The sequence below is a fragment of the Mercenaria mercenaria genome, chromosome 17 (genome assembly GCF_021730395.1).
Source record: "Mercenaria mercenaria strain notata chromosome 17, MADL_Memer_1, whole genome shotgun sequence".
Lineage (NCBI taxonomy): Eukaryota > Metazoa > Mollusca > Bivalvia > Venerida > Veneridae > Mercenaria > Mercenaria mercenaria.
Genome location: NC_069377.1, coordinates 67,342,467 through 67,355,857, shown reverse-complemented (window position 1 = coordinate 67,355,857; position 13,391 = coordinate 67,342,467). Strand labels below are relative to the sequence as shown.

The window sequence follows — 13,391 nt, the reverse complement described above, 5'->3', positions numbered from 1 at the left end:
ATTACCAATATACCATATTTGTAAAACGTGATAATAAGCATGTCATGCATTAAAACTGAGTTACCGGTCAACGCAAGTTACCATACAATGAAGACAGTTATTCAGTGTTGTGTGTGATCGTTACTTTGTTTAAATTTCGATGTTTTTCCGAGAAAATACTTGCAAGGATAAAATTACTGAGGCATACACCGTGTACCTAACTAGTCTAAATGTCAACGCACGTGACTTCGATACCATATACACGGCAGATAATTTGTGATGTTTCCTCATTCTTTGACGGAATTTTATCAAATACAATGCGTCAAATTGAATTACATGACACATATTCTCTGCTATACATCCTCAGTATTTTAAGAATACTCTGCCGCGGACCGAATGTGTACTTTATGTGAACGCTGAGATCGAATTTCCCGCATGTGTAGTACCATTTTGTCACGCGGGTTGGCCATGGATATTTCATTCCACTGGCATTGTACTTCAGTAAGCAACTATATTTTATTAAGTTATATGTTCTCTTCTTATGTAAAAATAATTTCTTTTTGAAACGTTTTTTAAAAGACCGATTTGATAAACAGCACCACTTCGGTTTTCTTTATCATTCGTGTTTGTCAGTCCATTTTTTTTTAATTTTTTTTTTGTACAGTCGGGTTGCAAAGACGATTTTCTGCACTTGTTTCAATTGGAGCCCCAACAAATGTATCATGTAATTTTCACAAATCAAGTAATTATAAAAATTATTTATATCGGTTTCTCGTGTGATGTCTCATTAAATGCAGTGACCATTTGTTTTTTACCCGTGATCAAACATAGCCTTTTGAAATAAACCATCCATCGGATTCTAAATAAAAGAAGTGGATCCCCGTCGAAAGGATTTGGATCCACTCAGAAACATTTGGAAACCAGTCAAAAATGTTTAATACATTGCAGTCGGCTGTCTGCAAACATTAAAGGATGTGCCGCGCGAGCACTGATTGCGTCACGTGCTATTTACGGACCGATTATCAAGGTGACAATCAGACCGTTTGACACGTTTATTGATTATCTGAGAGTGCGACCAACTATTTCCTGCTTGGCAGGTGATCGTGTATTGAGATTTCAGACCGAAATTTATACTTTTCTCCATTTTTACGGGACCGATTTTTTTCGTTTTTTCACTTCACGAATCGGTCTGAAAAGTCAAAAATCGGTCCAAAACCGACAAACCGGCAAATTTCCGAAGCCCTGCTTATATTGTAACTTTTTCATTATTTGACGTAGGGAAAAATCGAGACCACTTTTCTGTAATACAACATGCATGTTACATCCAATTTTGAGGTGTATTTTGACCAGTCTCTACCTGGTAAGGATTTCTGTGTGGACTTACAATTTTTTTTTTTTTTTTTTTTTTAAAAGATTAACTTCCCTTAGTTGTTACTATAAATAACTTATATTGTAACTTTTTTATAATTGACCGTAGGGAAAAACCAAGACCACTTTTCTGTGGTACAACATAGTTGTTACTTTCTAATTTTAGGTGTATTTTAAGGTATCTCTACCTGGTAAGGAGTTTTTTTGTGGACTTAGAAAAACAAAAGATTACAATGATTACTAAACAACCACAAAATTAAAATTACATCTGCAAATACAGGTGCTAGAGTAAAGAAATTTGCTGTGACGGGCGTATATTGTGACATTCTGGCACTCTTGTTTATTCTTATGAAAAGTGTCGAAAACATGGTTTCGTGGCATTGCCGCGTTTCTTGTTCCAGTATCTCGTATGTTGGCAGATCAGCTGAACCTAAATTGGAGATCATGGTCTATTTGATGTCAAAACATCAACATTCTTTACTGACAACAAAATATCTGCATTTTGCAAGTAATCCTGGTATGAGCATCACAAGTGATAATCATGCTTCATGTAGAACAGAAAAGAATGAGATTTTCCTTCATTAGCTCACTTGAGTTTGGGGTGAGCTATTGTGTTCACTCACGGTCCGTCAGTCATTCGTCCATCTGACCATCCACATTTTTCTTCAGATGAAATCTACTCTGGAACTATTGGTCAGAATTGCACCAAACTTGGTCAGTAGCATCCAGGCATTTTCCTCTATCAAGTTTCTTTAGGGGCCAAAGAGCTAAAAAAATCTTTAAATGACTTCTTCTCACGAACTGCTTTATGGATATTCATTAAACCTGGTCTAAAGTGTAGTAGGGTAGAGTATAATGGTGCACTTATTTATTTCCTTGCTATTGAGCTAGCTTTTATAGTGACGTAGTAGAGTGTCCACCTTAGGTGTGAGAGGTCCCGGGTTCTATTCCCAAACTTGTTCAAATGGGGGCAACTGGCACCTTTTAGGGGCCACTAGAGATAATAATAGAAAAACTTTTAAACAACTTTTTTGCATGTACCACTTGATGGATCTTCATCAAACTTTGTGTGTAGCATCATTATAAGGTCCTTTCCCAATATTGTTCAAATGGAGACACTCAACCCTTGTTACAGCTAGTAATAGAAATACCTTTAAACAACTTCTCTTGAACTGCTTGATGGATCTTTGTAGCATCATTGTGAAGCATGCTCCAAAATTATTTCAAATGGGGGTACACGGGCCCCTCTAAGGGGCTGCTAGAGCTTATTATAGAACTTCTTCTCATGAGTGGCGTTATGTATCTTCACCAGACCTGGTCAATAGCATCAATGTAAGGTCCTCTTCTAAACTTGTTGAAATGGGGGCACTCTGCCCCTACTTGGGGGCTGCTATAAAAGTACCTTTAAACAACTTTTCATTAACTGCTAGATGCAGATAGCCATAATAAAGAGACCTTCCAAAATGCACTCAACCTGCTCAAATGGTCTATGTGTATTTTTTCACACTAATTTATATAATCCACTTCTACTGCCTCTGGAACTGTCCAAACCTGGAGCATCATATGGTCCAGTTTCAAAGTTTAACACTGTCTAGCAAGTTTAAGCTCTGAAACCCAGGCAAGCAGTCTAGGGCCATCATGACCCTCTTATTATGTGTATATGATACTGATTTAGAATCAAAATCTATTAAAACAAATTCTTTTCAAGATAGATGTTGCATTTTTAATTCACGCCAGCATGCAATATTTTTGTCAGTTTATTTCTTGTGTCCCAGCTCCTACAGTTTTCTTTCAGTTCAAATGCAATTTTATATACATCTTCAACATGAAGTGGACATGCACACATGGGAATTTTTGTCAGATTTTTTTTTAGTTGGCCCCTATTTGGCTTTATATTTTGTTCTGTCAAACAATTCAAGGGACATGTGCCTTACAATGTAGATGCCATTCTTGTTCTTTTTAATTTTTGAAATACAAAAATGTATCTTGTATTAAATTTGTTTAACCTGGAAACTTGCTAATAGCAGCAAACTGGGAATGTAAGAAGCAAATCATACATTGAAAACTCTCTTAATCATGTTTTAATAGTACAAGTATCTAGTCCATATTTATTCCATGAGACAGGACAAGTTTTTCCATGTCCAAAATTTAATCTGTCAGTCTCTTATTCTGCAAGTCATGTTCCATTCACCTATATCAAAAGCTGTTTGTTTTCAAGGTCAAAAATGTTGAAACGTAAGAACTTTAAATCCAGAGTGTAACTAAGTTCATTACTGATAAACAAATGCACTGGCTGTTAGAAAAATGTTGTATTATTTTGTTTTGTCAGATGTGCATTCAAATTTTGTTTCATGGTACTTAATTGGTTTATATTTCAGCTTTACATGAAATATTATAGATGAATGAAAATGTAAGTTTGTTCTTGTCAATGAAAAGTGTTATATGTATGTAATAGTCTTCAAGCATGGGTGTTACTATTTTATTACTGAAAAATTATACCGTTACCTTTGTTTGGTAACTTGTATTTTATGATATTCTGACTTCAGAAAATTTTACGAAGTGTTATTCTAGTAAGCAGAGTTGGCATTCTGTTAAGGGAATATTTTTGTGTGTTTTGTCAGGTCAAGTTTTAATTCTTTGGACTTCTAGTCTTGTTTTACATAGTTCTGGAGTTTGGTAATAGTTCATGATTATTGAATATATTTTATATTGAAAAAGACTTTGTATTTGAACACCTGTTATTAAACCTAATAGATTAGATATAGATATTTTATGTCCACAGTTTAGTCCTGACTAACAAAGCTTCTCTTGTTCATTTCTGCACTTACTTATCGATCTTGTTTCACAGTATGGGATTGATAACTTTATCGGCTCTCAACATCATTGAATTCTTTTACTAAAAAACCCAAAAATCTGTTTGACATGTTGAAGGATGGTAGTTCTACTAAATGTCTGCACATACCTGTGCATAAAAATTTAACAAGCACTTGCCTATGCTTATATATATATATATATCTGCCTGATATTCTAACTATTGCAGCATTTTAGAAATATTACATCTTTGTTTTGCTAGATTTAAGAATCAGTGAAAAAGTGCCTTGGTGTGGTTATAATTTATATTTAACTTTTTTATGACAAAACTATAATTAGCTATACAAATTAAATTTAATTTGGATTTGACAAGTGTATTTCAATGGAAGTACCAAAAGTATAAAGGAGGTGTTTCAGATTCCATTTCAAACCAAGTAGAAAATTTGAAAATGATTTTGATGTTAGGATGATAAAATTAAAAAACAACAACAGTAATTAGTAGGTACATCAGACGTTAAGTACAGTCATATTATATTTGCAAGATGTGATAAAGCATGCAATTTGTTCTGTCATTTTCACTGTTGGTGCAAGGTGATTTGATTACAACTGTTTTAGTCTATGGTATACAAAGACATGTTTTCTGGTGGCAGTGATAAACCTAACACTAAATAGCAGTCTTTGGGAAAAAATGTGTAAAATATGAGATACCAGTTCAGTGTTTCTTGTTTTAAGGCAGTGGATGATGTAGTAGATGATTTGTGGAAGAAACAACTTTACAAAGTTCTTTAAGTGAGCCATTGTGATACCTCTGTGTCTGTCATGCTTTGTTATCAGAAATTTTACTGCTAACACACTAGAGGTCACAGGTTTTGCCCAATTTTAATGAAGAGTGGTCAGAAAGTTTGTCTCAGTAAAAGTTCAGGTAAGTTCTATACTGAGTCAAAACCTAGATCATTTGGACAACTTGAGAATTTAGAGATCACTTTTTGTACCTGATCATCATGAAACTTTGTCAGAATGTATATCATGTATTAGCTGGATCATCTAAGGTTAAAATCTTGGTCACTACTTACTAAGTCATATTATAGGAAAATCTTGTTAACACTTGTTGTCAGAATTGTTACCTGATCTTCATGAAACATGGTCAGAATATTTGTCTTGATAAAGTACAGGTCTAATTTGTAACTAGGTCATCATGGATCTAAAACTAGATCACCAGGTCAGGTCTGTAAGAAACCTTGTTAATAGTCCAGAGGCCAGATTTCTTACATGATCTTCATTCAACATGGTCAGAATGGTTGTCTTTATGAAATCTAGGCAATATTTGAAACTGGGTTATCTGGAATAAAAAACAAGGTCACAAGGTGAATGATAAAAAAAACCATGTTGATAATACTCCAGGGGCCACATTTTCTACCTGATCTTGATACTTGTCAGAATTTGAGTTAGATTTATAAGTTAGGTCAAATTCAAAACAAAGTCATTTGGAGTCAAAAGCAGTTTAGGTGAGTGATGCAGGGCTTTTATGTCTCTCTTATAGATTATATCAAGATATACATTTCATATCAAACTCAGCACAAAGATATTCAAATTTTCATCCTGACTGCAAAAAGAGTACTTAAATGAAGCCTTGTATAGGACATAACTTACTACAGTAGAATTATAAAGAAGTGTGTATTATGCATTTTTCAAGGGGAAAGGCACATCTGTTGGTTAATTTCACTTTTTTGTATCATACCAAAAACTTATTTCAATGAAATTATTATTTACAACCAACGTTTCACATTATTTATATTTTTTTCTCTTTAAAGAGTAAACTGTAACAGACTATGAAGTCAGTGTTTTAGTTTCAAGATGGAAATTTCATAAGGTTAGCAAACACTGACTTTCTCCTTTCCTTTTCTGCGACACGATTTTGTACCATATAATCAGACATTTGCTTAGTATGTAATTGCTAGTTCTAACATAGTCATTATGTCTCCCACCACACAGTGGTGTGGGAGACATATTGATTTACTCCAGTCTGTGTGTCTGTCTGTGTGTGTGTGTGTCTGTCTGTCACAAAGCTTGTCCGCACTCTTAAGTTGAACATTTCTCATCCGATCTTAACCAAACTTGAACAAAATGTGTTTGACCATAAGACCCCAGCCAAGTTCGATATCTAGCCAAATCTGCCCAGGCTTTTTTGAATTATGGCCCTTGAATTACTGATTGGATCCATTCGTCTAGACCATCCAGAGAAACTAGTCATTTTATATTGGGCAGCACTGTCACAAAGCTTGTCCGCACTCCAAGTCGAACATTTCTCATCGGATCTTCACCAAACTTGAACAAAATGTGTTTGACCATATGACCTCGGCCAAGTTCGATAACTAGCCAAATCTGCTTAGGCACTTTTGAATTATGGCTCTTGAATTACTGATTGGATCCATTCGTCTAGACCATCCAGAGAAACTAGTCATTTTTCATTGGGCAGTTGTGGTAGACATGCACTTTTCTCAAAAGCATCTCTAGTTCTATATTTTTTATTACAACCATGTTGCAGCCAGCCCGCTTAGCTCAATAGGGAGAGCGTGGATCTACAGATTGCGGGGTTGTGAGTTTAATTCTTGGGGCAAGGCGTATATTCTCCGTTACGATTTGATAAAAGACATTGTGCCAGATATCATTTGTCCTCCACCTCTGATTCATGTGGGGAAGTTGGCAGTTGTGCAGAGAACAGGCTTGTACTGGTATAGAATCCAGGAACACTGGTTAAGTTAAACACCCGCCCATTACATAACTGAAATACTATTGAAAAATGGCATTAAACCCACAACAAACAAACAGAGAAAACAAAATACAACCATGTTTGTTTTTAAATGTCATTAAGTAACAGGTGAGCCTCATACATCAATATTTTTTCTCTCTTAACTTGTAAAGTTTAAATCCAGTTTATGATTTTGCTTGCAATACACATTTATGGTAAAAATGGCATTAAAGTACACAAAACTTCAATAATTTTTGATTTTGAACAAAAAAAAAACACCAGATATAATACAAAAATAAGTTCCAATTTGTATGTATTGAACAAAGAAATAAAATGTCATTCTTTTGGAGGGGCCACTGAGGCTGAGTAATTAAGGTTACTGTCCTCTCATTTATGTGGATTTAAAACCTTGCTTAGGGTGTAGAATTCTTCATGTTAGGAAGCCATCCAGCTGGCTTACTGAACTTTGTTGGTTCTATCCAAGTGCCCACCCATAACTGAAAGAATGCCAGGAATTTTTCTCCAACATAAAAAGTTGGAAAAGTCGCCATATGACCTAAACTGTGTCAGTGTGACTCTTATATAAACCCATCATTCTTTTGCAGATTATTATCTAACAAGTTACACACATAGTATTCTCATTGTAGAACTCATTGCTATGTCTGGTTGCAAACTTAACAGTCTGTATAATGTGTTTTCGAGGAGTCCTTATATTATGATGTTTGTGCTTTTACCTATAGTCTTCCTTGTCTGTCATAAGTTAAAATGAATACCTTATGAATTTAACATGTCATAGCTTCATAATCAGGATATTCATCAATACAATTGATTTTCATGAAAAAGTCAGTATTTCATTTGTTCTGCTTTATCAAAAAGTATTGACAATCAATTAATGGCAAATTTGGTAATTAAGACATCTCCCTCAGAATCTGTATCAGCATTTCTTGGTATGTAGAGAACTTTTCATTATGACATTTTTGCAGACATGCATTCTTTGACTTCAGGTTGAAAATAAGATTCATAATGTTTTTCCATCAGTTAAATATTTTACTTTAATAATGCTTTCAAATATCAAATATTTCTATTTTTCGTGCCACTAAGAAAAGTCCTAACATATGGCATTCATATTATTGTATGTTTTACATTCCAGGTTATTTTTGCTCCTGAGACACCAGTCATGAACTTTTTCTCAAGATAGAAGATTTTGCTACAGCCTGGATCCAGAAAGCTTATTCAAGGAAACAGATTTACATACTATGATCATGTTGAGTTTCCAGTAGATATTTTTGAAAATAAACATTTTATGATGAATTAGAAGCAAATTTGCATTAAAATGAACCATTTGCCTTTTTAATAACATTGTTGAAAGTTCTGACTGAGAACCAGTATCAGTATTGATGCAAATACTGGACACAAATATTGTTACACTGATTATATTGTAAAAGTTAATGTATGTATTATGTATTCATCTATAAATTGTTGTTAACTCAATTGTCATGTAAATTTGTCATGTAAATGAAGTTGTCTGTCTGTGATATTGAAAATGAAGACAATTTTTAATGATGTTTGTATTGATTTTAATAGAATCTATGATATTCAACACATGAGTGCAAAAATTGGATCCCTACAAATAGTGGATAACTATACTGGAATAAAGAATAACTTATCCTATGTATGAAATAATGTGAAATAATGATGAGTTTTGTTATATAAGAGACTTAACAGGATATTCATCCAAGTTTTAAGTTTACTGCAAGCACAGTTCATACTTAGACTTTCACCCTCAAAAATTCAAGTTGCTGTAATGATAGATACAATCAAAAAAGACCTGAAATAATCAGACTTTGTCGCTTTGCTAGCTCTTCAAGTTTTATGAAAAGATTCATTCACTTGCTATATGTATTTTAGCTAGATAAAACACTTTGCTGAGCATGTACCTAAGTTAAAACAATGTTTATATTCTGTTAAATTTAAAAAGGTAACACATAATAAACATAAAATGAATTCTTTTAAATAGTAAAGACAAAGAGTCTGTTAATGGACCATAAATTGCTTGTATGTACCATTGATTTAAATACATTAATTTGCCATGTTGGTTATGTGAGCTGTGTGTGTATTGTTAAAGTCTGTACAGATATGTACTTCATTTTAAATGTGAAAGTTATTCATGATTTTTGTGAAGAATTGACCAGGAATTTTACCCTGATTTGCACTGATAACGAAGTATTTGTGACTTTATACAAATGTGGTCTTAAAATGAATTCTGCAAGTTGTAGAAGGTACATCTCAATATGTTGTGAGATATTACAGTATTAATACAGTATTAATATAACAAAGGAATTATGAACTAAAACTTCTACGTTTTAAACCATTTTGTATGGATACTCTATACTTATTGATTTCATGTTATATTTGATGATGCTGCATGCAAATTGCTAAGATGATAATATAATAAAAATGCATGTCTACAATATTGTTCTTAGTTTGTTTTGCCTCCCCTCACTCCTGCTTTATAGAAGATGTGCTCATGTCTGTTGGTCAGTATGTAGACAGTTTGGTTTCCAATCAAGATTATACCCTGCACTGAATTTAGAAAAGGTTTGGAAAATAACAAAAATATGATAGGCAATGCAGTTCAAAGGTGGTATTAAAAAAGAAACGTTATACCAAAGAGGGAATTGAATTCAAATGCACATTATCAAAAATTCACAAATTATCTCACTCCAGAAATAATCACAGCTAACTTGTATCTATTAAAATTGATTCAGAGCTACCGACGACAGCCAGACCAATAATCTCAAATGACTGTCCTTTTGAAAAGAAAGTCATCGAGTCTGAAGATGTCAGTTGAAATTTCGTAAAGAAATTCACAGTGCATGTCGTGAAGGAAAGATTTTTTAACCGTAGAAAAATAGCATCTTTTTACAACATATCTTTTTCTCACAAAATTGCATGTCGTTTTTAGGAGGTCACCCTTCCAGGTGTGTGTGTCACAATATAAAACTGAAGTCGACCTCGATCAGATTTCAATATTATTATGGCCCCCTTCAAAGAAGGAGGGGTATATTATTTTGCAGATGTCGGTCGGTCGGTTGGTATGTAGACCAATCCGTTTCCGGATGGTAACTCAAGAACAATTGGGCCTAGGGTCATGAAAGGTGATTGGGAGGTTGGTCATCACCAGCAGATGACCCCTATTGATTTTGAGATCAGTATATCAAAGGTCAAGGTCACAGTGACCCAGAACAGTTAAACGGTTTCCGGATGATAACTCGAAAACACTTGGGCCTAGGATCATGAAAGTTGGTAGGGAGGTTGGTCATAACCAGCAAATGACCCCTATTGATTTTGAGGTTAGAAGGTCAATGATGAAGGTCACAGTGATCCTGAACAGTAAAACGGTTTCTGGATGATAACTCAAGAACACTTGGGCCTAGGATCGTGAAATTTTATAGGGATGTTGGTCATCACCAGCAGATGACCCCTATTGATTTTGAGATCAATAGTTAAAGGTCAAGGTCAGAGTGACCAGGAACAGTAAAACGGTTTCCGGATGATATTTCAAGAACGCTTGGGCCTAGGATCAGGAAAATTGATAGGGAGATTGGTCATGACCAGCAGATGACCCTTATTGATTTTAAGGTCATTAGGTCAAAGCTTAAGGTCACATTGGCTAGGAGCAACCATTGGCAGGTCTTCGATGTCGCTGAAATGTGAGCCTCTCAATTCGTTCTTGATGGTTGAGCTTGTCTTCACCATGACAAGGCAACACCCTATATGTCTATCGTTACTGAGACAACACTTGCTGTGCTAGATATTAAAACTATACCACTCCCCCGTACTCTTTAAACCTAGCACCATGTAACTTTTGGCTTTTCCCCACCATCAAGAAGGAATTGAGAGGCTCGCGTTTCGACGATGTGTAAGACACTGCACTAATTTATTTGAAAGAAAAGTACCCCATATATATACTTGTAAAATGGTTCGTTTGGTTATAGAATTTCGACACCAATGGTCAGTTATAATGGACTGTGCTCTGTTACTTAGACAGGATGTAGGTTGGTTAACTTAGCCCACCGGAACCTTAAGAAATTTAAAATGTAGTCTAAAGGAAAATAAGCCTACACGTCCAATACAGCTATTTTACAGTTTACCTCCATTGGAGAAATCAAGGCTGGAAACAATGGAGAAAAAGACAGAGCTTAGTTAGTGGCTTAATTTTTAGCTCACCTGAGCCAAAGGCTCATGGTGTGCTTTTGTGACCGCTCGATGTCCGTCGTGCTTAGTGCATCGTGTGTCCGTCAACAATTTCTAAAAAAAGTCTTCTTCTTCAAAACCACTGGGCAGAATTACACCAAACTTCACAGGAATGGTCCTTGGGTGGCCCCCTTTTAAAATTGTTCAAAGAATTGAATTCCATACAGAACTCTGGTTGCCATGGCAACCAAAAGGAAAAACTTAAAAAATCTAATTGTCTAAACCAAAGGTCATAGGGCTTTGATATTTGGTATGTAGCATCATCTAGTGTTCGTCTACCAAGATTGTTCAAATTATCCCCCTAAGGTCAAATATGGCCCCGCCCTGGGGGTCACATGGTTTACATAGACTTATATAGTGAAAATTTTGAAAATCTTCTTGTCCAAAATCACAAAGCGTAGAGCCTTGATATTTGGCATGTGAAATTATCTAATGGTCCTCTATATAGATTGTTCAAATTATGCCCCTGGGGTGAAAAGAGGCCCCGCCCCGGGGGTCCCAAGTTTTACATAGACATATATAGGATTTTTTAAAAAAAATCTTCTTGTCTGAAATCACAAGACCTAGGCCTTTGATATTTGGTATGTAGCATCGCTTTGTGGTCTTCTACCAAAATTGTTCAAATTATGCCCGTTAGGTGAAAAGATGCCCTGCCCCGGGGTTCCCAAGTTTTACATAGACTTATATAGGAAAAAAACTTCTAAAATCTTCTTGTCTGAAAGTTCAAGGCCTAGGCCTTTGATATTTGGTATGTAGCATTGCCTAGTGGTCCTCTACCAAGATTGTTCAAATTATGCCCCTGGGGTGAAAAGAGGCCCCGCCCAGGGTCACTTGTTATACGAGTTATATAGGAAAAAATACTTCAAAAATTATCTGATCATATTTCCTAGACTGTGTAATTATAATTACCTGATGACTCAAAGTAGGGATCATTTGACTGTGACCTTGACCTACTGACCTTCTTTCTTGTTTTTTAAGATACAGCCTTGAAATTTGGATGACATATGCAGTTTTGCACACCAATCTTAAAACTGACTTTCAGTGACCGTGAATGTGACCTACTGACCTACTTTCTTAATATTTTAGCATCAGTTTGACATTTGAAACATGCAGCTCATATTACTCAGGTGAGCGATCCAGGGTCATCATGACCCTCTTGTTTGTTTTTTTTCAGATACAGCCTTGAAATTTGGATGACATATGCAGTTTTGCACACCAGTCTTAAAACTGACTTTCAGTGACCGTGAATGTGACCTACTGACCTACTTTCTTAATATTTTAGCATCAGTTTGACATTTGAAACATGCAGCTCATATTACTCTGTTGAGCGATCCAGGGTCATGATATCCAGGGTCATCATGACCCTCTTGTTTGTTTTTTTAAGATACAGCCTTGAAATTTGAATGACATATACAGTTTTGCACACCAATCTTAAAACTGACTTTCAGTGACCGAGAATGTGACCTACTAACCTACTTTCTTAATATTTTAGCATCAGTTTGACATTTTAAATATGTAGCTCATATTACTCAGGTGAGCGATCCAGATGACCCTCTTGTTATATGTTAAGGCACTGACCTCCAGATTTTGGCTAAAATGATTTTTCTTTAAAGTTGCAGTTTGGTCATATTATTAACATTAGAATATGAGTTTTTTGTTTCTAAACTTTCTTTAAAAAATGCCAAATTCAAGAATAAAAAAAAATATATAACGATGCACGCGTTGGGAATCGAACGCATACCGCCGCGGCCATTAAGCACTTTTCCGCTGTCGATACCAATACCGAATAGGATTTCGTGTGTATTACGCGTTAGAATATACATACTGTACTATTAAGGCAGTTAACGCTTTTCGATTTTCATTGTGAAAATTAGTAAAAACTAATTCTCAGACTCATGTGTTTCCATCAGTAATTAAGTTTCTAAGCATTTTTTTTAGAAATATAGCATTAATTTCCAGATATCTTAAAAAAAAAACTTGCTTTCTTTTTGTTACCTTATGATCTGTTAAACGCGTATGCCGCAAACTTTTTCAATTTGCAATTTAGAATTACCGCGTTATCTGTTATCGGAAAGGAAGATACACGATATATTCAAGGTGGAACCGTTTTACAGATAGCACTCTCTACGGTGTGTGCCTCTGATGGGTTCTGGTATTCGACTATTGGTATTTATTTTGGGTAAACATAAGACCTGCACCGGTTTGTAGGCTTGCTGATATAAAAGTA

General features: G+C 35.1%; 2 protein-coding genes across 13 annotated transcripts in view; one reads left to right on the top strand and one right to left on the bottom strand.

Annotated features, from left to right (window-relative positions):
- The window catches only part of LOC123537180 (aldehyde dehydrogenase, dimeric NADP-preferring-like), a 62,697-nt gene extending 53,319 nt beyond the window's left edge, over positions 1-9,378 (top strand). For 6 of the 12 annotated variants that reach the window (XM_045320795.2, XM_053528493.1, XM_045320794.2 and 3 more), the window contains exon 14: positions 8,058-9,378. In XM_045320795.2, the coding sequence (XP_045176730.1) occupies positions 8,058-8,105 (48 nt within the window). In that variant the 3' untranslated portion in view covers positions 8,106-9,378. Of the gene's footprint in view, positions 1-3,725; positions 3,758-5,969; positions 6,029-8,057 lie in introns of all 12 variants that reach the window. The other 6 variants (XR_006683474.2, XR_006683476.2, XM_045320799.2 and 3 more) reach the window with 3 other exon arrangements.
- LOC123536344 (uncharacterized) overlaps positions 1-13,391 on the bottom strand; it is a 377,622-nt gene that overhangs the window by 287,550 nt on the left and 76,681 nt on the right. The window lies entirely within an intron of this gene.